The sequence below is a fragment of the Bubalus bubalis genome, chromosome 5 (assembly GCF_019923935.1).
Source record: "Bubalus bubalis isolate 160015118507 breed Murrah chromosome 5, NDDB_SH_1, whole genome shotgun sequence".
Taxonomy (NCBI): Eukaryota; Metazoa; Chordata; class Mammalia; order Artiodactyla; family Bovidae; genus Bubalus; species Bubalus bubalis.
Window position 1 is genome coordinate 61805555 of NC_059161.1, and position 26859 is coordinate 61832413.

Sequence of the window (26859 nt, forward strand, 5' to 3'; positions counted from 1 at the left end):
ATCATTGAAAAAGCAAGAGAGTTCCAGAAAAACATCTATTTCTACTTTATTGACTCTGCCAAAGCCTTTGGCTGTGTGGATCACAATAAACTGTAGAAAATTATGAAAGAGATGGGAATATCAGAGCACCTGACCTGCCTCTTGAGAAACCTATGTACAGGTCAGGAAGCAACAGTTAGAACTGCACATGGAACAACAGATTGGTTCCAAATAGGAAAAGGAGTTCGTCAAGGCTGTATATTGTCACCCTGCTTATTTAACTTATATGCAGAGTACATCGTGAGAAACTTTGGGCTTGAAGAAGCACAAGCTGGAATCAGGATTGCCAGGAGAAATATCAGTAACCTCAGATATGCAGATGACACTACCCTCATGGCAGAAAGTGAAGAGGAACTCAAAAGCTTCTTGATGAAAGTGAAAGGGGAGAGTGAAAAAGTTGGCTTAAAGTTCAACATTCAGAAAACGAAGATCATGGCATCTGGTCCCATCACTTCATGACAAATAGATGGGGAAACAGTATCAGACTTAATTTTTCTGGGCGCCAAAATCACTGCAGATGCTGATTTCAGCCATGAAATTAAGACGGTTACACCTTGGAAGAAAAGTTATGACCAACCTAGACAGCATAATAAAAAGCAGGGACATTACTTTGTCAACAAAGATCTGTGTAGTCAAGGCTATGATTTTTCCAGTCGTCATGTATGGATGTGGGAGTTGGACAATAAAGAAAGCTGAGTGCTGAAGAGTTGATGCTTTTCAATTGTGGTGTTGGAGAAGACTCTTGAGAGTCCCTTGGCCTTCAAGGAGTACCAACCAGTCCATCCTGAAGGAGACCAGTCCTGGGTGTTCATTGGAAGGACTGACGCTGAGGCTGCAACTCCAAATCTTTGGCCACCTCATGAGAAGAGTTGACTCATTGGAAAAGACCCTGGTCCTGGGAGGGATTGAGGGCAGGAGTAGAAGGGGACAACAGAGGATGAGATGGCTGGATGGTATCACCGAAATCGATGCACATGAGTTTGGGTGAACTCTGGAGTTGGTGATGGACAGCGAGGTCTGGCGTCCTCCGATTCATTGGGTGGCAAAGAATCGGACACAGCTGAGGGACTGAACTGACTGACTGACTGTACAGGAAGTAAAGAGTCCTAACATAAGTATGTTTCAGAAAGTATCTGGTGATACTGCCTCCTTGTATCCTTTTCACTTAGAGATTATGAAGCATGTTTGGTCCTTTTTACAGTGACATTCAGGCAGTCACAGTTTTTAATTGATCCTAGGTAGAAAGGAGGGTTATTTTTAAAGATAAAAGAGAACATTCTTTGTTTTATAAAGACTAGGATTAACTACCCTTTCCCAATAGTTCCTACATAGTAAAACTCTTTATTCTTGTTTTTTCTCTAGTACTTCTCTACTTTTTATCCTAATCTTTTGCGACATAATTGCTAGAATGCTGATCTTATATTTCCCAAGTTCTTTAGTAGTAAACAGCTGAAAAACAATTTAATTTTATAAATTAAGAAATAATACATATTTAAATAAAGACGTTTGGCATTCTAATAAAGAGTTAGCCATTTTGGGACTAAGTCCAGGCCATTTATAATATTTTCAGATTAATTTTTCATTGTTATTTTGTCAGCTATAGCCAATGAAAATTTTGTTATTCATGTATTTATAAGGCTGGTTAGGCATAAATATTTTATAATTGGAGACATTTTTAGCACCATCTAATGGCAGTCAAATAAAAAGAAAAACGGCTGTACAGCTAGAGTTGCTTCTATACGAATCTGAACTATGTCCCCTAATGCACCAAATGGCAACTAAAAATCCATCTCCAAGCAATTGGTTTGCATGGGAATGAAGCAGAAGGGATATTCTATAATGAAGCCAAGAAATTTCTGCTTTTTTTATGAGAGCAAAGATAAGAAAATATCTGTGTAATAGAATACATTAATTTTATGTGAGGAGTTCTTTTAATTTTAAAAGCTCATGCATCAAGACTCCATTTTCCACACTCCAGTAAATTTCCTGACAAAATATGCCTTGACTATTATATTAACATATCTAATTTATGTTGTTTTATAGCAGTTGTTTATAAATCTTTGACCAATTTAATATACTTGTCTAATGAGGCATCTTTTATCTCTAATAGAATTTTTTAAAAACTAAGTCATATCATTCTCTTTATTCTATTTGAATTTCCTGTTGAATGTGAGATCAACAGTGTAGTTTATATCAGAGATAAATAACTCTTACCCTAGACTATACCTTTATATTTCATATGGTTCCCAGCAGGGTTTGAAAAATGTATTTACTGTCACATCCTTAGCATTGGGATCAATGGATTTTTTGTGTGATGCATCTGAAGAATTTATTGATAACACCAGATTCTAGTACTTTTCATCCTCATCTCAACACTTTGGTTTGGTATTTCCTTCTACAATACAAAGAATGGACAGTAGGCAGACTGTAAAAGCTAAATTCTAGCAGATATTTTTAAAGGCAACAAGAAAGGGATATACTGGTCATGGTACTAGTTTTAAAAGCTTCAGGAAAAGCCTCTCTTCTACTTCCATATTCTTTTTTATGAACATTTATCTACATCTGTCACTGGCTTTGGAAGCCCTCTGTGCTCTTCTCATTTTTGTTCACCAGCTAAATTATAATCCTTCCTTCACAATCTAGTTCAGTCATCACAGCTTCTGTGAACTTTCCCATATGCTATTCTGTCCTTATTTTAACAGAATTAGTCTTTTTTTTTTTTTGCTGTTTAACTTATATGAATTATATATCCTTATTTAAGTTATCATTATAGTGTTTCATATTCATTTGGCCCATCTACTGTAGAACAAGGACTATATGAGTTGACTGTTAATATTTACTTCTCAGAAAAAAGGATGTATTTTGGTGAAAGAAAAGGTAAATTAATGGGACTGAATTATATTTAAATTATCATCTATTATTTCATTTTTCTCTAATGTTTATAAGTAACAATATTTAAAAGTAAGTTGATATTTTCATGTTTTTTTTTATTTCAGCTAAAATTATCTAATGTTAACTGGTTTGGTACTTTTTTTTAAACTTAATGTAATAATTGAATGACTTTTCTCAACCAGTGGATCACTATCTATTTCTAAGAAGAAATAACATTTACCCCTATTATTGAAAGTTAAAAGGAATGAATGTCTGATTTAAAAGCTAGTCTAAATTTTTGAAGGAGTCTTAGGAGGGGACCATAGTTGTCTATATATAAAAGATAGATTTAGAAAATACAGGCATACTTTTTAAGCAAGACAGATACAAGATTTGCCACAAGGAAAAAATTTTAATATAATGATGACTTACCAATTGAGCAAATAAGTGGATAAATATATCACATTCAGAAAAGTATAGAAATAACACTAAAATGGTCTATGACTGCTGTCACATGTCACTGTTCTAGAAGTCTTAATGAAATAACAAATAGGAAGTATAAAACTTGAAATTAAAATGACTAAGTAATCATTATTTTCCAATAATATTATCTCCTGTAAAAACCAAGGCAATCCATTAAAATGTGTAACTAATGGAACAATCTACAAGTGACCAGATTTATATATAAATCAGTTGCTTTACTCATTTGAAAAGATCCTGACAAGGAGGAAGATTGATGGCAAGAGGAGAAGGGGGTTTTGGAGGATGAGATGGTCGGATGGCACTGTGGATTCAAAGACATGAGTTTGAGCAAACTCCAGAAGATGGTGAAGGACAGGGAAGCCTAGCATGCTGCAGTGTGTGGGGTTGCAAAGAGTTGGACATGACTTAGTGACTGAAGAGTGAACAACAGCCGTTGCTTTATGGTTCCAACAAAATCACTTATAAAACTGATAGAAACTTCTGCTTCTAATTTGGATGTACAAGAGTGAGAAGGATATTCACTACCAGATAACAAGAAAAACTTAGGCTAAATAACTATCATATATTTCTATGAAGCTTCAAAGAGCAAGTAATGCAGAAAAGCCTGGATTAACTTAATTTTAGGAAGAAATAACTGATTCATAATTTACTGGAGAGCTGTGGAAGTCTCTAAATCTGAGGATGGATACTTGGTCCCAGAGGTACAAGCTTGATGATATATATAGAGAAAATTCTCAGAGTCAAGAAGAAATCAACTGTATTGGACAACCGTCAGTGTGATCTAGTGAGATGACATGAGATCTAGAATTCCAAATGTCAAAACAAATGGCTCAGTTTTCAAGTCCTAATATCCTCTCCACTCATATTTTGCCAAGAAAGTAATATTTGTTGAAGGGGGCATAGAAGTGGACTCCTATAACTTCTTCTGTTGATTAGGTTCTAGAGTTGTGAAAGGCTTTAATCCAAATTTGAAGCAAAAATATCTATAATCTCAACCCAATTTCCTGCCACTTTAAATGTGAATAAAATCAAAGCTGCTACATTACCAGTCATTGTGAGTTGGACCGATCACAAATGAACTCAGTGTGATTAAAAGCTCAATTTCAGTTCAACACAGTGAATGGAGGCATATTCTCAGATGACAAAATTATTGAAATTAGAATGCAAAAGATTACAGCAAATATTATAAATTATTTGAAGTATTTAAAGGTAAAATTGCATGTAGAAGTGAAATGATTGCTCTACAATAAAGAAGTTCAAAATCTTTATGGGATGAACTTGACAGCAGATGGACAGTACAAAACAAAATCATAATGAATTTGAACATAGACAGTCATGAAATAGCCAAATAAACACAAAGAGAAAAAAAAATCTGAAAAAAAAAAATGAACAGGAGATAAATAACCTGTGGGATAATACAAGGAGTTCTAATTTGCATGGATATAGGGGTTCCAGGAAGAAGGAAAAGAAAAAATAGGCAGAAAAAATATTTGAGGAAATAACAGTTGATAGATCTTCAGATTTTGTGATGAAAGAACAGCCTACAGATCAAAGAAGTTTAGTGAATTTTGAACAGAAGTAAGTACAATGAAAAACACATCTTAGGCATATTGTAGTAAGACTACTCAAAACAAAAAATAAAGAAAAAGAATAACACTTAAACCATCTAAGAGTTTAAAAGATATTACATACAGGGAAATGATGAAAAGAATTTTGACTGACACTTCATCAGAAACAATGGAGGCTAGAAGATAATAGAATGTCTTTAAAAACCTAAAAAAACAAAAGTCAACATGAATTCTGTGTTCAACTAAAACATTAAAAAATGAAGTTGAAAGGCATTTTTAGAAAAACAAAAACTGAATTAATATATTGTGAATAGTTTTGAACTATGATAAATTCTAGAGAATTTTTTTCAAGCTCAAGGAAAATAATACCTGGTGGAAAAAAAATCTGATGAAAGAATGAAGGGAGATAGAAACAAAAATATGTGAAAAATAGAAAACATTTATTTAAAAAAAAATTGGCAAAAGCAAAAGTATAAATATACTGTATAAATTAAACCTACATAAAATTAAACTTTATGACAAAAATAGCACAAATAATCAGAGGATGGTGAGTGGAAGCATGCTGCCATAGGAATGTTATATCTGAAATGGTATAATATTGATTTCTGGTAGAATGTTGTAAGTTAAGAGGGCATATGATGATCCATAGAGTAACCATTTTAAAAAGTTTAGATGAAGAAATGAAAAAGAAATAAAATGGAGTATTTAAGTAACTCGACTAATCCAAAACAAGTTGGGATAGGCACAATAAAAGAACAGAACAAATGCCAGAAGGAATGGTATGGGGAGGGAGGAGGGAGGAGGGTTCAGGATGGGGAACACATGTATAACTGTGGCGGATTCATTTTGATATTTGGCAAAACACATACAATTATGTAAAGTTTAAAAATAAAATAAAATTTAAAAAAATGCCAGAAGGGGGAAAAAAAAGAAGAATATAAACAAATAGTAAGACAGTAAACTTAAATCCAACCATTCAATTACATTGAATATAAATGTACAAATATACCAACCAAAGGCAAAGATTATCAGACTAGCTAAAAAGGCAAGATTCAAATATATAATTTTATGAGAGATATATATGTGAACCAAGAACTTCCAGATGTTCAAGCTGGATTTAGAAAAAGCAGAGGAGTCAGAAATCAAATTGCCAACATCTGCTGGATCATAGAAAAAGCAAGAGAATTCCAAGAAAACATCTACTTCTGCTTCATTGACTATGCTAAGGCCTTTGACTGTGTGAATTACAACAAATTGTGGAAAATTCTTAAAGAGATGGGAATACCAGACCACCTAACCTGCCTCCTTATAAACCTGTATGCAGGACAAGAAGCAACAGTTAGAACCAGACATGGAAAAATGAACTGGTTCCACTTTCGGAAAGCAGTACCTCAAATCTGTATATTGTCACCCTGCTTATTTATCCATATGCAAAGTACATCATGTGAAATGCTGGGCTGGATGAAGCACAAACTGGAATCAAGATTGCCATGAGAAATATCAATAAACTCAGATATGCAGATGACACCACCCTTATGGCAGAAAGCAAAGAGGAACTAAAGAACCTCTTGATAAAAGTGAAAGAGGAGAGTGAAAAAGTTGGCTTAAAACTCAATATTTGAGAGAATAAGATGGCGGAGGAGTAGGTAGATGTGGAGTACATCTCTTTCCACAGAGACACCAGGAATATAACTTCAGACACAGAAGTGCACACAGAACACCAGCTGAGAGTGGACAGGAGTACCTGACTAGTGGAAAAGAATATACAGACCCACGCAAAACCCAGTAGGATGAAGGAACTAGGGGGAAAAACAGGAGTGTTAGTAGGACTGGACTGGGCCTCAGAGAGTGGGGGAACTGAAGCGGGGGTCCGATCCCCACATCAGGGCAATTGTCTGAGTCAGAGGAGAAACTTTTAAGGCTGAGAGTGAAACAGCTTATCTGTGGCAGCCTAAATGGAATGAGAATCAGACAGTCCTTGCTGCAGCTATACATTCCCCGGACAGGGATGCAAGTCTGCTGGAAGGTGCAGCGGCTGGGAGCTGGAGTTTAGGGATTGTGGAGCAACCCCAGGTGAGGGCTGCTGTTGACTCCAGAAAGACGGGTTGAGAGGATGTGAGGGAAGAGATTGTTGTGGGAAGTGCCTGTGGAGAAAAGCCAGGCAGCCATGAAAGCAATGCAAGATACTGCTGAGTCACGCCTAGGGAGAGAAGTCATCACCATAGCCTCTCTCTCCCAGCACACCAGCATTGGCAGCTGAACAATAGAGAGGCTGGCCTATCAAATGCCTGACGGCACTGAACTACAGAGTAGGACCCCACCCAGGGTGCCCCTTTAAGTGCCTGATGTGTGGAACTACAGAGTAGGACCCCAGCCAGGGGGGCCCCTCTATGTGCCTGACGTGCCAAACAACAGAGAAGGACCCCAGGCAAGAGAGCCCTGTAAGTTCCTGAACAGGGAAAGCAACAGAGAAGGACTGGCCAAAGAGGGCTTCTGATGGCCAGCTACAAGAGGCTTGAAAAAAGACTCTGATAGGGCCATAACTCCTGTGGCAGAGGCAGTCCATGTCCCTGCACACTTGGCTCAGCCAGGGTCCCCGCAAACCAAGCAGCTGCACCATCTTCATGCTCAATTCTCACTGGGGCAGACCTGCCACAAACAAAGACAAGTCTTGTGTCTATGCGTGTAGGGTTGCTTCGGTAATGTCTGACTCTTTGCGACCCTGTAGACTTGGCTTGCGAGGCTTCTCTGTCAGGGAGGGGAGTTTTCCAGGCAAATATACTGGAGCATATTGGCCAATACTGGTTGCTTTACCCTTCTAAGGCACTGTATTTCCTGCTGCCCTATCCGCCAACTCCCCTGAGTACCTGGTGCTGCCAGAACCCCTGCAACCCAAGCAGCTGCACCACCTCCACACCTGGCCCTCACAGGGGCAAACCCAAATCCTCCAGGGCAGCCTCAGGAGCAAACCCCAGTGATGACCTACATGCAGAGGTGGAAATAAAACCACAGTTGAAACCCAGGGGCAGTGTGATTAAGGAAGAAGACCCAAGACCATCCCACCAGCTGTACAAGCTGCAGGTTAAATCCACACAATCAACTAGGCAGACTCTGTGTCTATGGAATATATAACAAGTCATTGAGAGTTCCCACAAAAGAAAACGCACTAGTTCTGATAGCTGTGGACAAGAACACCGAGGAGTAGGACCAGATTAGAATCTGAGCTTCCCCAACAGCAGGTCCAGAGACCAGCACAAGCACCGTGTTAGAGGGCATCCTAGGGAGGTGAGGTGGACTGTGACTCCCAGCGAGGGAAAGGACTCTGACAGCAGTGACTCATGAAAAACATTTATTATTCTTATATTTTGACTTGTTCTGTAGATTCTTTTGGATTTCCCTCCCCCCGCCCCGCTTTTCCACCCCCCCCCCGTTATAGTTGTCAATTTTATTGGCACTATGAAATCTAATTAAGCTTTTGTGCTTTTTTTCCCTTTTTTTTTTTCCTCACTCACATTTATTATTGTTGTTATTAACCTCTGCCTCTGTGTTGGGCTTTTGCAGTTCTGGGGAGTTTTCCTTTTTTTTTTTTTTTGCTCTCTTTTTTTATTTTTTAAACCTGTTATTATTTTTTCTACACTTATTCCTTTGTTTGCTTTTCCTACTGTTCTTTTCCCCTTGCAGTTAATCTCTAATGTATATTAATCTTCTTTATCTACCTCTGTTTAACTTTGCATATCTATTCTTTCTTTATTTTCTTTCTTTAGTTTCCTTTCATCATATTTGTTAGTTTTATTTTCATTATTTCATGCTTTATTCCTAAATTGGCACTTTGTTTTAGTTTTGTTTTTCAGTTTGTGCTTTAGCTAGTTTTGTTCCGGTAGACATAATTTTGGGTTTCCTTTGTTTTCTGGGTCAATCTATTGTACTTTATTTTTGTTAGACTGTTTTGATTTTGCTTATGGTTGTATATGTATATGTATATGTATATGTGTATATTCAGTCACACTTTTTATTGTTGTTATAAACCTCTGCATTTACGTTGGGCTTTTGAAGTTCTGTGGAGTTTTCCTATTTTTTTCCCTTTATTTTCTTTCTTCTTCAGTTTTTTCCTTTTTTCTTTTTTATTATTTTAGCTTTTAATTTTTTAAAATCTATTATTTTTTCTACATTTATTCCTTTGTTTGCCTTTCCTACTCTTCTCATCCCCCTGCAGTCAATCTTTAATGTATATAAATCTTCCTCATCTACCTCTATTTAACTTTGCGTATCTATTCTTTCTTTCTTTCCTTTCCTCTCAACATATTTGTTAGTTTTGTTTTCATTGCTTTATTCCCCACTTGGCACCTTGATTTTAGTTTTATTTTTGACTTTGTTCTTTAGTTAGTTTTGTTCTTAACTCGTAAATATGATTTTTTATTTCCTTTGTTCACTGGGTCAATCTATTGTACTTTGTTTTTGTTGGACTGTTTTGATTTTGCTCATGGGTATATATATATGTGTGTGTGTGTGTATATATATACATATATAGTGTATATTCCATTGTTTTAATTATTATTTGCCTGATTTTGTAATTGCCATCTGTCTGGAGTTCAGCTTTGGTTCTCATTTTTGGATATTTGTTTTAATCTCAAATGCCATAACAAACCACTTGTGGAATCTTTGTTCCTGACCAGAGATCAAGCCCTGAGCCTTTGGAGTGGGAGCACTGACTCCAAGACCATAGACTACCAGAGAACTAACCCTAGGGAGTATCAACTAGTAAGAACTCACACCAAGGAAACCACTTGAATACAAGACCCAGCATCACCCAACCACCAGTAGCACTCTGTGCATGATGCTTCATCTCAACAACAAACAAACAAAAAATAAAACTTTATCATTAGCAGACAGGATTACTACCTCACCCAGCCCTGCCCATCAGAGGAAAAACAAACAAATAAACAAAAACTCAGCACAAATCTGTATTTTACAAAGTAAAAAGTACTTACAGAAATATTTTTGCACAATAGCTAGGATAATGGCATCCCACTCCAGTACTCTTGCCTGGAAAATCCCATGGGCAGGGGAGTCTGGTAGGGTGCGGTCCATGGGGTCGCGAAGAGTCAGACACGACTGAGCGACTTCACTTTCACTTTTCACTTTCATGCATTGGAGAAGGAAATGGCAACCCACTCCAGTGTTCTTGCCTGGAGAATCCCAGGGACAGGGAGCCTGGTAGGCTGCCGTCTATGGGGTCACACAGAGTCGGACACGACTGAAGCGACTTAGCAGCTGCAGCAGCAGAAACAGATCAAATGTTCATCAGTGGATGAATGGATAAAGAAATATGTTATACATATTTTGTGTATGTATAACATATACATATGTAATACATATGTATGCATGTATTCCATGTATAATATACAATGGAATATTATTCAACCATGGGAAGAAATCTTGTCATTTGTAACAAAGTGGATAAAACTGGAGGGCATTATGCTAAGTGAAATAACTCAAATAGAGAAAGATGAATAGAACTCACTTGTATGTGGAGTAAATTTTAAAAAGTCAAATTCATAGAAACAGGGTACAGTAGAATAATGGTCACCAGGGACTGGGGAGATGTTGGTCAAAGACTATATAGATGCAGTGGGATGCAGTTGCATATGGGATGAAAGTCTAGAGATCTAATGTATAATCATGATTACTTAACTTAATAATACTATACTCAATAGCATTCAGCTCTTTGTGGCCCCATGGACTGTAGCCCACCAGGCTCCTCTGTCCATGGAATTTTCAAGGCAGGAAATATTAGGGCAGGTATCCCTGTAGGTTTTCCAGGCAGGAATGTTGGGGCAGGTTTCCCTTTCCTACTCCAGGGAATGTTCCCAACCCAGGCATGGAACCCGCGTCTCTTGCATCTCCTGCGTTGACAGGCAGATTCTTTACCACCAGCACCACTTGGGAAGCCTAATAATACTATAATAATACTCTATTAAAAGGTGCCAAGAAAATAGATATCAGATGCACTTATCACACATAAAACTTAGTACCTAGTAAGGATATATTGTGTCAATTAGCCTGACTGTAGTAATCATTTCACTATGAATATCTATAAATCATCACATTGTACACCTTAAATATATTGCAATTTTATTTTAAAATATTTGAAAAACTTACAGAATAGTATGTGTGGTTTAATCCAATTTAAGTAAAGAAAAAACAAACAATGGCATACATATATGTATAAATATTTCTGAGAAAAAAATTGCCAAATTGTTGGTAGTAGTTTCTCTGAGTGTGGTTAGTAAACCTACATAGAATTTTCACTTTCAGCTTTTATAGTTTGAATTTTATGTTACTCCATTGTTAGTTACTTTTCAGCAAACCTTTATACCAAAGTTTAACAAACAAACAAAAATACAAAAATCATAGGTGTTCCAGTTGACAGATTTCAAAACCCAAATAGCTTTATGTAACTAGTATCAAAATTACTAAATAGAATAGTACTGATCCCCAGAACCTCTGCATTGTGCCCTGTTCTAAACCCCAACCAGGATTACCACTATCCAGACCTCCAAAACCATAGATTCATTTTGCCTGGCCTTACTCCTGATGTAAAGGGGATTATGCAGTATACTTTTGTGCCTAGCATCTTTTATCCAGTATTTTGATTGTGAAATTCATGCATGTAGTTGCATGTGACTATAATTTGTTCATTGCTTTTACTATTTTATCCTCATTTATGCTTTCTACAGCTGATGAGCACTTGTATTTGTTCCACTCTAATGGCATAGTGAAAAGTATTTCTATATACACACTTGTGTATTTTTCTGAAGCTGTGTTATTGTGTGTGTGTGTGTGAAGGGGTGTGTGTGAAGGGGTGTGTGTGTGTGCATGTTTGTGTGTGTGTGTGAAGGGGGATATATATATATATATATATATATACACATATATATACACACACACCTTGGAGTGGAATGGCTGGGCCAAAAGATATACATATATTTAGGAGATATAACTTAAAAAGTACTGCCAAGCAGTTTTTCAGAGTGATTGTATCACTTATACTCCCACTAGTAGTTTTGAGAATTTTAGTTGCTCTACAGACTTGAGTATGTTTGGCATCTTCTATTTCATTTTAGCCATTCTGGTGTATGTTTAGTGTTGTGGTATTTTAGCTTGCATTTCTCTGATGACTAAAAATGCTGAGCATCTTTTTCATACATCTATTGATCATTTGGATGTCTCCTTTTTTGAACAGTCATTTGCTCCCATTCTTATAATGAATGAATTATTTTATTTTATTGATTTGTAGGAATTATGTATATATTTTATTGGCTCTACATCTGTTATCAGAAATATATATTGCAAGTATCTTCCCCTGTTATGTTGGTCAACTTTTTGCTCTCTTATTTGAGCCCTTTCTTAGAAAAAAGTTCTTAATACAATTTATCACCATTTTCCTATTATAATTTTCCATATATTATTTAAGAACTCTTTGCCTATTCCATGGGCCTGTCATTGTATCTTGTTTTTAAGATTAAATTTTTAAAATTTCAAATACATTTCTATAAAAGCTAAATATTTCCATCCAGGTCTTGGATTTTCAGATTTTTTTAAATGTGAGGCTATGGATGTATGTCTTTTTTATCCATCTCTGAATCTCAATAGCCTAGAAGGGTGGCTGCACAAAATATATTTTCCTAAAAATATCCCTTGGATGAATGAATACATTTATCTATTGAGATAGAAAACTGCTCCATCATTTCCCCAAATACTTGAAACAAAAGTTGAATTTTAGAATGTCTGCTATTTTCTTTTAATGAAAATCTAAATTTTAGCAGGTGATAAACATGCATTTTCACTTTTCTGCCCATTTTAATCAACATTGTTCCTTAACACAAACCTTTAAAATGAAAAATACTTTGGTACTGCTCTGCTTTGGCCTACAAATCTTCTTATTTGTGAGTCCAGGATAAAAGCACATTCATGAGGTATAGCAGAAAACAGGAGTCAAGTTCAATCACACAGTACATAATATTCAAAGTTTCTTCTCTCACATGGTACCACGTGTCTGATTTCATTTCTTTACCCAGCATAAATCACATGGCTGAGTCTAAAGTCAATGGCTGGGGCTATATTAGCATATATTAACAATTGATTATATGATTTAAGATTTTTGGCTCAAAAAATAGGATTTATTGATGACAGTATTGTCAAAAACGTGTTTCAATGAAAGTGTGCATATTTTTTTTATTCATAGAGTACTTGCAAAAAAAATCCTTCATTCATTATATATCTTAATAGTTTAAGGAAATAATATGATTTGAAAAAGCTAAAGGAAAGTTGACTGTACAATAGCAAATCAAGTTCAGTTCAGTTCAGTTCAGTCACTCAGTCGTGTCCGACTCATTTGCGACCCCATGAATTGCAGCATGCCAGGCCTCCCTGTCCATCACCAACGCCCGGAGTTCACCCAAACTCATGTGCATAGAGTCAGTGATACCATCCAGCCATCTCATCCTCTATTGTCCCCTTCTCCTCCTGCCCCCAATTCCTCCCAGCATCAGAGTCTTTTCTGATGAATCAACTCTGCGCATGAGGTGGCCAAAGTATTGGTGTTTCAGCTTTAGCATCAGTCCTTCCAAAGAACACCCAGGACTGATCTCCTTTAGAATGGACTGGTTGGATCTCGGACTTGCAGTCCAAGGGACTCTCAAGAGTCTTCTCCAACACCACAGTTCAAAAGCATCAGTTCTTCGGCACTCAGCTTTCTTCACAATCCAATTCTCACATCCATACATGACCACTGGAAAAACCATAGCCTTGACTAGATAGACCTTTGTTGGCAAAGTAATGTCTCTGCTTTTGAATATGCTATCTAGGTTGGTCATAACTTTTCCTTCCAAGGAGTAAGCATCTTTAAATTTCATGGCTGCAGTCACCATCTGCAGTGATTTTGGAGCCCAAAAAATAAAGTCTGCCACTGTTTCCACTGTTTCCCCATCTATTTGCCATGAAGTCATGGGACCAGATGCCATGATCTTCGTTTTCTGAATGTTGAGCTTTAAGCCAACCTTTTCATTCTCTTCTTTCACTTTCATCAAGAGGCTCTTTAGTTCTTCTTCACTTTCTGCCATAAGGGTGGTGTCATCTGCATATCTGAGGTTATTGATATTTCTCCCGACACTCTTGATTCCAGCTTGTGCTTCTTCCAGCCCAGTGTTACCCTTTACTAAATAATCACTTCTCACAAGAAATATGCCTTGATTTGTGTATTCTCTTTTAGTCAAACTAAATTTTATATATTTCTGTATTATGTAAGTGTAAAACTTAGAAATTAAATGTTGTGTCAAAAAAATGCATGCACATACATATTCTTGATATTAGATAATAATTGATACTATTTCTGTAATTCTTACTCTGATCCAAAATTTCTTTCACCAAATTTCTCATCAACTGGGGACAAGTAATTGTATTTCCAGGCTGAGCAATTATTAATTTCTTCCCTCAAATCCTGACTTTAGCTCCCTTTTTACTGCCACAGAGATGCCTCCAGCACCCTGATTGAGTTTTGTCCACATGTTCTGAATTGTAGCTGTTTTTATGAAATAACCTTCAGTTGTTTAATTTTAAAGCAATAGTTTCCATTATAGCATTTGATACAACATATAAATTTTTTAAAGATCACTTAAATGTGAAGAGAGCCACTCTGAACCAAAACAAGAGACACTTAAGAGAAAAAGAGTTGATAGAAATGTGATTTTTCTCTGATCAGAAGGTACTCCAGATATTGGCTGTGTCTGAGCTTTTCTTGGCAGCTATCTCCTTTTATTTGACTGGGCCACACTAATTAGTTTCTAGGTCTTCTGTTTCTTTCTCTACCAGATTTTTCTAGTGAGAGTTCTATGTCCATTTCCTACTCATCCTTTCCATCCTGATCAGCCAGCCTTTGGAACTCTGGTCATTCTACTCAGTTAAAAAAGACAGTAATGACCACCTCTGTGAGCTTTTCTTCAGCTCTCATTATTCTGGACTTATGGGAGTTAAGTTAACTTTGCTTTCTTAAATTTCTCTCCTACCTATGTTTCCATTTTATGGCATTATCTTGATTGTTTTAACTTTATTTTTGTCCCTACTCTTTCCTTCTCTTAAAACTAGGGCATTTCCCCAAACAGTTCCTTTTATGTCTTCTTCATTTGCTCCCCCAGAGACATGAATTTTTGACTGGTGATTGCCAATTTATTTTCCTAGCTCCATTTTCTCTTCTGAGATTTAGTTTCTTATTTCCAAATGATGGATAGTTTTTTTTTATACATCATTAATATACATTCACTCTGTCCCAGATGGAGTTTATATCCTCAACCCTGTATTTTCTTCTTTTCCTGACCTTTCTATTTCTGTTAATAATGCTATTTCCCCCTCAGTAATTGGTGAAAAGAATTGACCACATTACCCCTATCATCACCTCATAACAACTTGTCTTAATGATTCTCTTCTGAAATATATAGATTCTATTCTTTCAATCCATTTAGTTACGTGTCAGTTTTTAATTAACATCCTTATCATCTTATTTCCCCCAAAGCACAGTAATAACCTAACTAGTTCCTCTGTAGTTAAATTATCTGTATCCTCCAGACATTCGACTGTAGTTTGGTTGCCTTAACTTGACTTTGAGCATCTTCTTCCCTTCCTCCACCCAATTTTTAAAACCTCCCTTTGTCCATAGGATAAATTCCAGCTGTTTTAAGTCCACTTAGTAGGAGAGATGAGAGTAATAAAGCTTATATGAGGGGTTCAAGTGAGTGTGAATGCTGAAAAATGATGTGATGAGACAAACATTCTATTTCTGGGAAATGAGAGAGGTATCAGAAGTCTAACAAGAATGTAATGTCCTAGAAGGTAGGATACAGAGACTCAGAGTATGTGAGGCAATGAAACATCACAATGAGTAGAACAGGCATGTTTGAAAAGGGCCAAAAGCATGAAATCTAGAAGATAAAGTTGCAGAAGCTAAGAAGGCCAGGAAAAGTTTCAGTTGCCTCTTTGGAAAGTCTAAAGTCCACATCCCAAGCTTGCCTTTGTTGGTATTGGAATAATTCATTGAAGATAGATATACCACAACCTTCCTTTCCATCTTTGTCTTCTACGCAGACTTCTTAAGCCAGATAGTCTATATATGGCCTGAAATGGGGTCTTGCCTATTTCTCCAAATTCATCTCTTAGCTCCCTTCTCTACATTCAGCTTTCCTGAATATTTTCCATGCCTCTGGCCTTTATAACAACATCCCCCAGAATCCTTCATAGTCTCTGAAAACAAGCTCAAATATCTTATTCTTTTCGGAACATTCCTTAATCCCTTTGAATCAAATGATATCTTGTAAATAGGCCTATGTCACTTATCATACCTCACTGCTAGACAGCAAAAGAGACACAGTGTAAAGAACAGACTTTTGGACTCTGTGGGAGAAGGCGAGGGTGGGATGATTTGAGAGAATAGCACTGAAACATGTATATTACCATATGTGAAATAGATTGCCAGTCCAGGCTCGATGCATGAGACAGGGCACTCAGGGCCAAAGAATATATTCAACCTGATTTTGGTATTGACCATCTGGTGATGCCCATGTGTAGAGTCATCTTTTGTGCTGTTTTAAGAGGGTTTTTGCTATGACCAGTGTATTCTTTTGGCAAAACTCTCAGACTTTACCCTACTTCATTTTGTACTCCATGACCAAACTTGCCTGTTACTCCAGATACCTCTTGACTTTCTACTTTTGCTTTCCAGTCCCCTATGATGAAAAGGACATCTTTTTTTGCCATTAGTTCTAGAAAGTCTTGTAGGTCTTGATAGAACCGTTCAACTTCAGTTTCTTCAGCATTACTGGTTGGGGCATAGACTTGTTACTGTAAAATTGAATGGTTTGACTTGGAAACGAACAGAGATCATTCTATCATTTTTGAGATGGCGCCCTGGTACTGCATTTTGGACTCTCTTTTTGACTATGAGGGCTACTCTATTTCTTCTTAGGAATTCTTACCCAAAGTGGTAGCTATAATGGTCATCTGAATTAAATTCACCCATTCCAGCCCATTTTAGTTCACTGATTCATAAAATGTCGATGTTCACTCTTTCCATCTCCTTCAGTTTACCTTGATTCATGTACCTAAGGTTCCTATGAAATACCGATATGTCTGTTAAGACACATACGTTTTATATCTCCAACTAAACTTGAAGCTGTTTGAGAACACCAATTGAACCTCTTAAGTTTCTTTTCCAGTTTCAATTCATTGACAAAACATCTTACTTGGAGGAAGAGCTCAATAGTATGGGTTGAATGGGTGGGACACCTGGTAGAAGGGAGGTCAGGCCAGTTTCTGGTAGTTGGAAGACATCATAGAGAGGCATCACATGTTTCTCCTGCTTCCTGAGCTGGGGCCATTTCTGAGAGCCAAGAGCACTGTGTGTCTCGAGTAGTGCTGGTAGGTAGTCTGAAGGGTGAGTGGAGCCCCGGAATTCTGAAGGTTGCAGAGCATTTAGTGACAGGAAAATTGGCTCTGTGGACCACTTTATAGCAGATCTTTCTAGTTTTTAGCTTCTACTACTGGACTAACTCTTTAAACTTCATAAGTATTTTAAATAAAGCCCCTTGTGTTTCTTTCATATCAAAGTCCATTTATTTTTATGACTCTGATAATATTACTGCATTTATCCCTTTTGTATCCAGTTTTGGGTTGACAACATATCTTTTTATGTTGATAAGTTTTGCACATATTTAAACTTCATTATATATTGATTAGTGGGAGTGCAGGCTTGAGTTTCCAAGTATGGGTTGGCATTCATAATGGGATACAGTTAAAACCAAGTGGCTGGACCATCCCAGGGCAATGTTGTGTATAATTCCCCGATTGTACTTCTTACATCATAAATAATAATGAAAGTAAATGTACATTTACCAGAGAGAATCAACAAAACCCAGCCCTGATTTGCTGATTGCACTTTTCTCCCCAGGTATTAAAGCCAGCTTTCGAACAAGGGTGCCTGAAGGTTTGATTGTCTTTGCGGCATCACCTGGCAATCAGGAAGAGTATTTTGCAATTCAGTTGAAGAATGGACGCCCGTATTTTCTATTTGATCCTCAGGTAAATGAATAATTATAAGAGTTGACATTTTTGAGAGTTTATCAGTTGCTTATATTTTCACAATGAATCCTCACCAAAAACTTACAGATGAGTGCTTTATTATTCCCACTCTACAACAAGTAAAACGAAACTTCAAAAGTGATGTGACTTACCCACAGCTAAAATAGCAGACCTTCAAACTACATTGACTGACTGATAATCTACTTGCTTTTTTAACAACCATATGCAACCTTATCATGAGGATTAAAGGTTTTAACTGCATTCCTTGAGAAGATTATGTCTTTCTGTCTCCCTTCCATTTTCTCTCTCTTCCTCTTTCTTTCCTCCTCCTTTCTTGCTTCCCCCCATCTCTATCTCTTTTCCTTTCTTCACTAGCAAATATTTGTGTCCATCAGGTGCTATTGAGCTCAGTATTGAAGACTATAATACTTCTAAAGTTAAATATGACCATACCCCTATGAAACAGTCTGGGTAGGATATAGTTAGTTTTTAAAAAATACTCCTGAATGTTATGAAAGAGAAGTACACTACTAAGTATTATGAGTGAAGAAAATAAAGGCTCTTTCTTTCCTTAGTTGTCTGCAAAGGTAATATTCAAAACAATAAATAAAAGGATAGAAGTGTATATCTATTCAAGAGGAAATGTGTTTGACATGGGGCAGGCCAGAGGAAATACTGATAGGAGATGAGGGAAAGAGCTGTAATAAAATTTCCAAGCAGAGCAAATAGCAAATATTTAGTGTCTGAGTTAAGACATGAACATGGCATATTCAGTGCATTGAAATAAGATTAAGATGGTTATAGAGTAGAGAACAAAGAGAACAGTGGTAGGTTGAAAAGTTGGGTAGAGACTAAGTAATTTAGGATCTTGGAGGCAAATAAAGGGTTTAAATTATTCCTAAGGGCAGTTCAGTTCAGTTTAGTCACTCAGTCGTGTCCTACTCTTTACGACCCCATGGACTTCAGCATGCCAGGCTTCCGTGTCTATCACCAACTCCAGGAGCTTGCTCAAACTCATGTCCATTGAGTCGGTGATGCCATCCAACCATCTCATCCTCTGTCGTCCCCTTCTTCTCCCACCTTCAATCTTGTCTAGCATCAGGGTCTTTTCCAGTGAGTCAGTTCTTCGTATCAGGTAGCCGAAGTATTGGAGTTTAAGCTTCAGCATCAGTCCTTCCAATGAATATTTAGGACTGATTTACTCTAGGATGGACTGGTTTGATCTTGCTGTCCAAAGGCCTCTCAAGAGTCTCCTCCAACACCACAGTTCAAAAGCATCAATTCTTTGGCACTTAGTTTTCTTTATAGTCCAACTCTCACATCCATACTGACTACTGAAAAAGACATAGCTTTGACTAGACAGACCTTTGTTGGCAAAGTAATGTCTCTGGTTTTTAATATGCTTTCTAGCTTTGTTATAACTTTTCTTCCAAGGAGCAAGGGTCTTTTAATTTCATGGCTACAATCACCATCTGCTGTGATTTTGGATCCCAAGGAAATAAAGTCTTTTACTGCTTCTGTCATTTCCCCGTCTATTTGCCATGAAGTGATAGGACCAGATACCATGATCTTCATTTTTTGAATGTTGAGTTTTTAGCCAGCTTTTTCACTCTCCTTTTTAACTTTTATCAAGAGGCTTTTTAGTTCCTCTTCGCTTTCTACCATAAAGGTGGTGTCATCTGCATATCTGGTTATTTATATTTCTCCCTGCAAGCCTGATTCCAGCTTGTGCATCACCCAGCCCAGCATTTCGCATGATGTACTCTGCATATAAGTTAAATAAGCAGGGTGACAATACACAGCCTTGATGTACTCCTTTCTAGTTTTGAACCAGGGCAAATGGGAAACTGCTGCGTAACTGTCTAAGGGCAATGGAAACTATTGCATAGTTGTCTTCACTTTCGTTAGAGGAAGGTTAGTAAGCATTTGCCATTAGGTGCTGTATTGGGCCCATGAATAATTGAGGGAAAAGACTATGTAAAACATTTTTTTTCAAGTTTTCAGCTTAAAGCTGCTGATCTATGCTTGTAAAAGAAGTGTTTTCTGTTATAGTGGTAAAATAGGCACAAATTTCCCCTTGTATCTAAGGGATTGTAAGTGAAGAGTTTCCTACACCCTGGAGACCCACTCATGTTGAAAAGAAAAGGCAGGGCCAGCTGGCCAAGTGTGCCTGAGCACCAACCCAGACCCTACAGAAGTCTTTAAGAGGCAGACTGAGCTCTTCCTGGGTGAGGAAGCTGGTAAAGCCATGAGCTGGCAACTGTCAAGACCAAGGAAAAAAAGGATTATTCCTGATGTTTTAACAGTAGCCTGCTAACCACCTGGCTTGATAAGGGCTCCTGGGAATCCCCTAGAATTGAAGCTTCTTAAGGGATGCTCATAGGTGGGCAATGAGTAAGCAAATAAGAAATAGCCAACACCTAAGCACATCTGGCATCCTGGGAGAAAGGGGTAAGAAGCAGCTGTTTCTGAAGGCAAGGCAGATGGCATTTGGAAAACAAAAGCAGTTGAGTTGATTGAACACTGGAATCAACACTGGAGTTGATTGAATTACAGAACTGAAAATATTATTTTTCATTTGAATCCTTTAAGTTGATTACTTAGACGAGGGACTGCTGAGATTCATTACTAGGTCAAAATATATAACAAAAATATGAAAACAAAGATTAAGGAGGATACAAATATGAAGAAGAAATTCAAAAGGAAAGCAAAAAACACATGCACAAGTAAAAGATGGATAAGAAATTAATGAAATATAAAATAGAGAAAATCTGATTTATGAAGACATCTTGATTATGAATTTATTGAAAGGACTCATCAAATGCCTGGCAAGATTAAGCAAAGCCTGTGCTTCTATAGGACCTCTGTGTGTCTCCATGATTCTAAGTGTTCTCTCTATACATAAATGCACACACATATGATCTCATTTAAACATCACACCAATTCTATAAGGTAGATACTTGTTATTCCCATTTTCGGAGGAGGCAATGGCATCCCACTCCAGTACTCTTGCCTGGAAAACCCCATGGATGGAGGAGCCTGGTAGGCTGCAGTCCATGGGGTCGCTAGGAGTCGGACACAACTGAGCGACTTCACTTCACTTTTCACAGGTGAAAATCTAAGTCAGAGTTAAATTAATTTTCCCAAAGTAATACAGCAGATCTGTGACCAAGCTTTTCAACATGGAAGAATACTTGTTGATGTCCAGAGACTCAATTAAAATGCCATCCATGCACTATATTGGAAGGAAATGTTTCAGCAAGAATGTTTCAGAAGAAAAAAAAATAATCTGAAATATAGTGGAGAAGCAGTGGTGAGTGGTAAACTTAGGGATATTAAGTTCAGCCAAAGTATTTACTGACAGACTGAGTAGAGATGTGTTTTACAGTGCCGAAGAATCTTTGACATAGAAGAGACAGGCAGCAAAGGAAAAAGAAATCTGATAATTGTTTGGTACTAAAATTACTAAGAGTTGAAGGGGAGGATGAAAGATGAATGACTTAAAAGTTTCTAAGGTGTCAGTTTAATAGAGGGGGAGAGTTACAGTATAGGTCATATTAGTTTCTAGATTCCATAAAATAAATGGACAAAAATATTTGATTTTAAATGTGACAAAGAAGTTAATTACTAATAGAATGAAAACACTCCAAGAATGATTAACAAGATGAAAAAAAAAAGACTGCTAGATTGTAAATATCAGCAAAAACATAAAAGAAAGGAAACAATCCATTAAAATAGAAGAATAATCAATGAGAAAGAAAAAAAATCTGGTTCTGCTTTTTCTACCTAAATCTACCTAATTTCTACCTAAATCTACCTAAATCACTATCTGAGTATATTTGAGACAAAGCCAGAAAGGGAAAACTTTAATCATATAGACATTTATTCATAGAGCTTTGAAAGTACACAACGTGGGTTCATGTTGATTGCCTCTCTTCATTCTTGGAGTTGCCACATGAGGTATTGTTTTCTTCCCTGTTTTAGATGACGTGTCTTAACTAGAGTCACACAGTGATCTGATGATAGAACTGGCACTGAATTTAGTTTATTTCATTCAATGAAACATTGTTAAAAATGTCTTATCCTGGGACTTCCTCAAAGGTCTAGTGGATTGGGGGCAGGAGAAGAAGGGGACGACAGAGGATGAGATGGCTGGATGGCATCACTGACTCGATGGACATGAGTCTGAGTGAACTCCGGGAGTTGGTGATGGATAGGGAGGCCTGGCGTGCTGCGATTCATGGGGTCACAAAGAGTTGAATACGACTGAGTGACTGAACTGAACTGAACTGAACTGAAAGACTCTACCTTCCAATACAGGGCCTGTAGGTTCAGGGAACTAATGATACAGGGTGCTTTGTAAACAAAGCAAAACAAACAAATGAAAAACCCTCTGTCACATAAGTAGATATACAACCAATTTGCATAGGAAATAAAAATCTTTTTAAAAAAAACTGTATTGTACCCCAAGCACTGCGGTAGGCAATTATGCACTAGAAACGCGGGAATGAGGAAAAAACAAAATGCCACTCCAGCCATCCTCTCCTGGGACCCCCATCTTCCAAGACTGAAGTACAGAGTCTTGCTGAACTTGGACATGGTAGTGTGCCAGGGTGGCTTCACACTGCCTCACACTTACAATCAGTCATGTGCTCATAAACATCCATCCTGGTGTTTCTGAGTGTAATTCTGGGTGACCACTCAAACCCTGGAGCTACAGCTCTAATAGTACAATGGCTACAGGTTTATTCACAGGTTTTCAGTATCTAATAAACATGCCTTGCTTGCCACCCGCCCCCCCCCCCACAATACTCTCTAAACATATAGAGAAAAATCTTTGCAGAATTAATCAAGAAATGGTTTTATCAGAACTGAAGCATGACTGCCATCTCTTTAACAGTGTTATGCTTCTTTCTAAAGGATGTGATAGCTTCAGATTCTGCAGAAATGGAAGGCAAAGACATTAAGCAATGCTTAATTCCACTCAGCCACATGATTGCTATTCGGATCCTGAGGTTGGCTTCTAGAAAACTCTCCCCATCTCATCTTTTTCATCTCCTTTCCATGATAAGATAGACTGGTATAAACCATAGCAGAGTTCAAGGAAGTTCACAAGGCACTACCCATGATTCCCACCCCTTACCCTCCTCCCTTAGACAGTGCCTGAGAATGCTCCTCACTCAAACTGACATTCCCCACTGCTCTGTCCCTGCCCTATATACCCAAATCCTGACCTGTATACAAATCTGGGACTTGCCCACCAAATATTAATGAAACTGTTAAAGCCAAACAGTTGGAGAACCAGGGGGGTGGCGAGGGTTTAATGATGCCTTCAAAGTGCATTTTTACATGGAATAATACTATCCATCTACAAGGCAAAAGTTACCTGCATTTTCAGGAAAGTGACAATTAATATATACAAAAGAAAACAAGGTATTGATTGAGTAGGCCTGCCTTAGGGTGTATTTGAAAAAATATAATCAGATGAATCACACTACATGCTCATGGGTCATGATGCTCTTTATACCTGAGTCCATGAGCTCAAGCTAGCTAGGATTGGTCCTTTCTCACCACCAAGGAATTTATCCAGGTTACCTGGACATATTTGCTAACTTTTTAATGAAATCGCCATGTATTATTATCAGACAAATAATTGTGGAAACTAGGGGATGGAGACTATTTGATATACTCTTACATTTTTTTCTGTTTTGGGTTAGGAAGATGAATAAGTTTTTTTTTTCCTCCTTTTAAAAAACTGACTAGTGAAAGACTAGAGATCTCTTCAAGAAATTAGAGATACCAAGGGAACGTTTCATGCAAAGATGGACTTAATAAAGGACAGAAAGGGTATGGACCTAACAGAAGCAGAAGATATAAGAAGAGGTGGCAAGAATACACACAAGAACTGTACAAAAAAGATCTTCATGATCCAGATAATCACGATGGTGTGATCACTCACCTAGAGACAGACATCCTAGAGTGTAAAGTCAGGTGGGCCTTAAGAAGCAACACTACGAACAAAGCTAGTGGAGGTGATGGAATTCCAGTTGAGCTATTTCAAATCCTAAAAGATGATGCTGTGAAAGTGCTGCACTCAATATGTCAGCAAATTTGGAAAACTGTGCAGTGGCCACAGGACTGGAAAAGGTCAGTTTTCATTCCAATCCCAAAGAAAGGCAATGCCAAAGACTGCTCAAACTACTGCACAATTGCACTCATCTCGCACGCTAGTAAAGTAATGCTCAAAATTCTCCAAGCCAGGCTTCAACAATATGTGAACCATGAACTTCCAAATGTTTAAGCTGGAATTAGGAAAGGCAGAGGTACCAGACATTAAATGGCCAACATCTGCTGGATCATCAAAAAAGCAAGAGAGTTCCAGAGAAACATCTATTTCTGCTTTATTGACTATGCCAAAGCCTTTGACTGTGTGTGTCACAATAAACTGTGGAAAATTCTGAAAGAGATGGGAATACCAGATTACCTGACCTTCCTCTTGAGAAACTTGTATGCAGATCAGGAAGCCACAGTTAGAACTGGACATGGAACAACAGACTGGTTCCAAATAGGAAAAGCAATATGTCAAGGCTGTATATTGTCACCCTACTTATTTGACTTATATGCAGAGTACATCATGAGAAATGCTGGGTTGGATGAAGCACAAGCTGGAATCAAGATTGCCAGGAGAAATATCAATAACCTCAGATATGCAGATGACACCACCTTATGGCCGAAAGTGAAGAAGAACTAAAGAGCCTCTTGATGAAAGTGAAAGAGCAGAGTGAAAAAGTTGGCTTAAAGCTCAACATTCAGAAAACAAAGATCATGGCATCTGGTCCCATCACTTCATGGCAAATAGATGGAGAAACAGTGGAAACAGTGGCAGAGTTTATTTTGGGGGGGGCTTTAAATCACTGCAGATGTTGACTGCAGCCATGAAATAAAAAGACGCTTACTCCTTGGAAGGAAAGTTATGACCAACCTAGATAGCATATTGAAAAGCAGAGACATTACTTTGCCAACAAAGGTCTGTCTAGTCAAGGCTATGGTTTTTCCAGTGGTCATGTATGGATGTGAGAATTGGACTATAAAGAAAGCTGAGCACCCAAGAATTGATGCTTTTGAACTGTGGTGTTGGAGAAGACTCTTGAGAGTCCCTTGGACCTCAAGGGGATCCATCCAGTCCATCCTAAAGGAGATCAGTCCTGAATGTTCATTGGAATAAGTGACATTGAAGCTGAAACTCCAATACTTTGGCCATCTGATGTGAAGAGTTGATCATTTGAAAAGACCCTGATGCTGATAAAGCAGGAGGAGAAGGGGACACCAGAGGACGAGATGGTTGGATGGCATCACCAACTCAATGGACATGAGTTTGGGTAAACTCTGGGAGTTGATGATGGACAGGAAGGCCTGGTGTGCTACAGTCCATGGGTTCACAAAGAGTTGTACATGACTGAGCAACTGAACTGAACTTTTTAAAATCAAAGTGTACAGGCCATGGGGTCACAAAGAATCAGATATGACTGAGCAACTGAGCGCATAGTTGATTTACCATGTTGTGTTTCTGTGTATAGCACAGTGACTCCGTTAAACATATGAAGTGAAGTGAAGCAAAAGCCTCTCAGTTGTGTCTGACTCTTTGTGACCCCTTGGAGTATACAGTCCATGGAATTCTCCAGGCCAGAATACTGGAGTGGGTAGCCGTTCCTTTCTCCAGTGGACCTTCCCAACCCAGAGATTGAACCCAAGTCTCTCACATTGCAGGCAGATTCTTTGCCACCTGAACCACAAGGGAATCCAAGAATACTGGAGTGGGTAGCCTATCCCTTCTCCAGCGGATCTTCCTGACCAGGAATCAAGCCAGAGTCTCTTGCATTGCAGGCAGATTCTTTATCAACTGATCTATGAGGGAAGCCATATATATATATATATATATATATATAAAGTGTATAAATATATGTAATACTATAAATAAATAAATAAATATATATAATATTCTTTTCCATTATGGTTTATCACAGGATATTGAATATCATTCTCTGTGCTATACTGTAGGACCTTGTTGGTTACTCTTCCTATAATACTTTGCATTGGATAATCCCAAACTCCAATCCTTGCTTCCTCCACTCTCTTCCCCCTTGGCAACTAAAAGTCTGTTCTGTATGTTATGAATATGGTTTCTTGAACAAAGTAAGAGCCACCCCAAATTTGAAGAAACTGAAGAGTTTGTTTTACATATCTGTCACTGACATTCAAAATATTTATATTTTAAATAATTTAGGTACCACTTCAAGCTAGTTTTATTTTCCTTGTGTCTTAAAGGATACAAGGTTATCTAATGATCACTGTACTGTACTCATCAGACAAGTAGTTATTTACTCAATGTGTCTTTCTTATCTGAGTGTACAGTCCAGGGAGGGCAGGACATCCTTGAGGCTCAGTGCAGTCCTAGGAACATGCATGCTTAATCACTCAGTCATGTCTGACTCTTTACGACCCCATGGACTGTAGCTTGTCAGGCTTCTCAGTCCATGGAATTCTCCTAGCAAGAGTACTGGAGCGGGTTGCCATTTCCTTCTCCAGGGGATATTCCCAACCCAGGGACTGAACCCTTGTCTCCTGTGTCTCCTGCATTGCAGGCAGATTCTTAACATGCTGAACCTTAGAATATAGTAGGTAATAATACATAAATGTCTGTTGGCAGATTGGCTGACTTCCTGGCTTGAGAAATATTGGTAAAATAGTATTCATAATCGAAGAAAATTACTCA

General features: G+C 37.7%; 1 protein-coding gene across 1 annotated transcript in view; it reads left to right on the forward strand.

The window, feature by feature from the left end:
* USH2A (usherin) overlaps positions 1-26859 on the forward strand; it is a 940802-nt gene that overhangs the window by 376699 nt on the left and 537244 nt on the right. The window contains exon 24 of the mRNA XM_044943197.2: positions 17956-18086. Coding sequence (XP_044799132.2) covers positions 17956-18086 — 131 coding nt within the window. The remainder of the gene's footprint in view (positions 1-17955; positions 18087-26859) is intronic.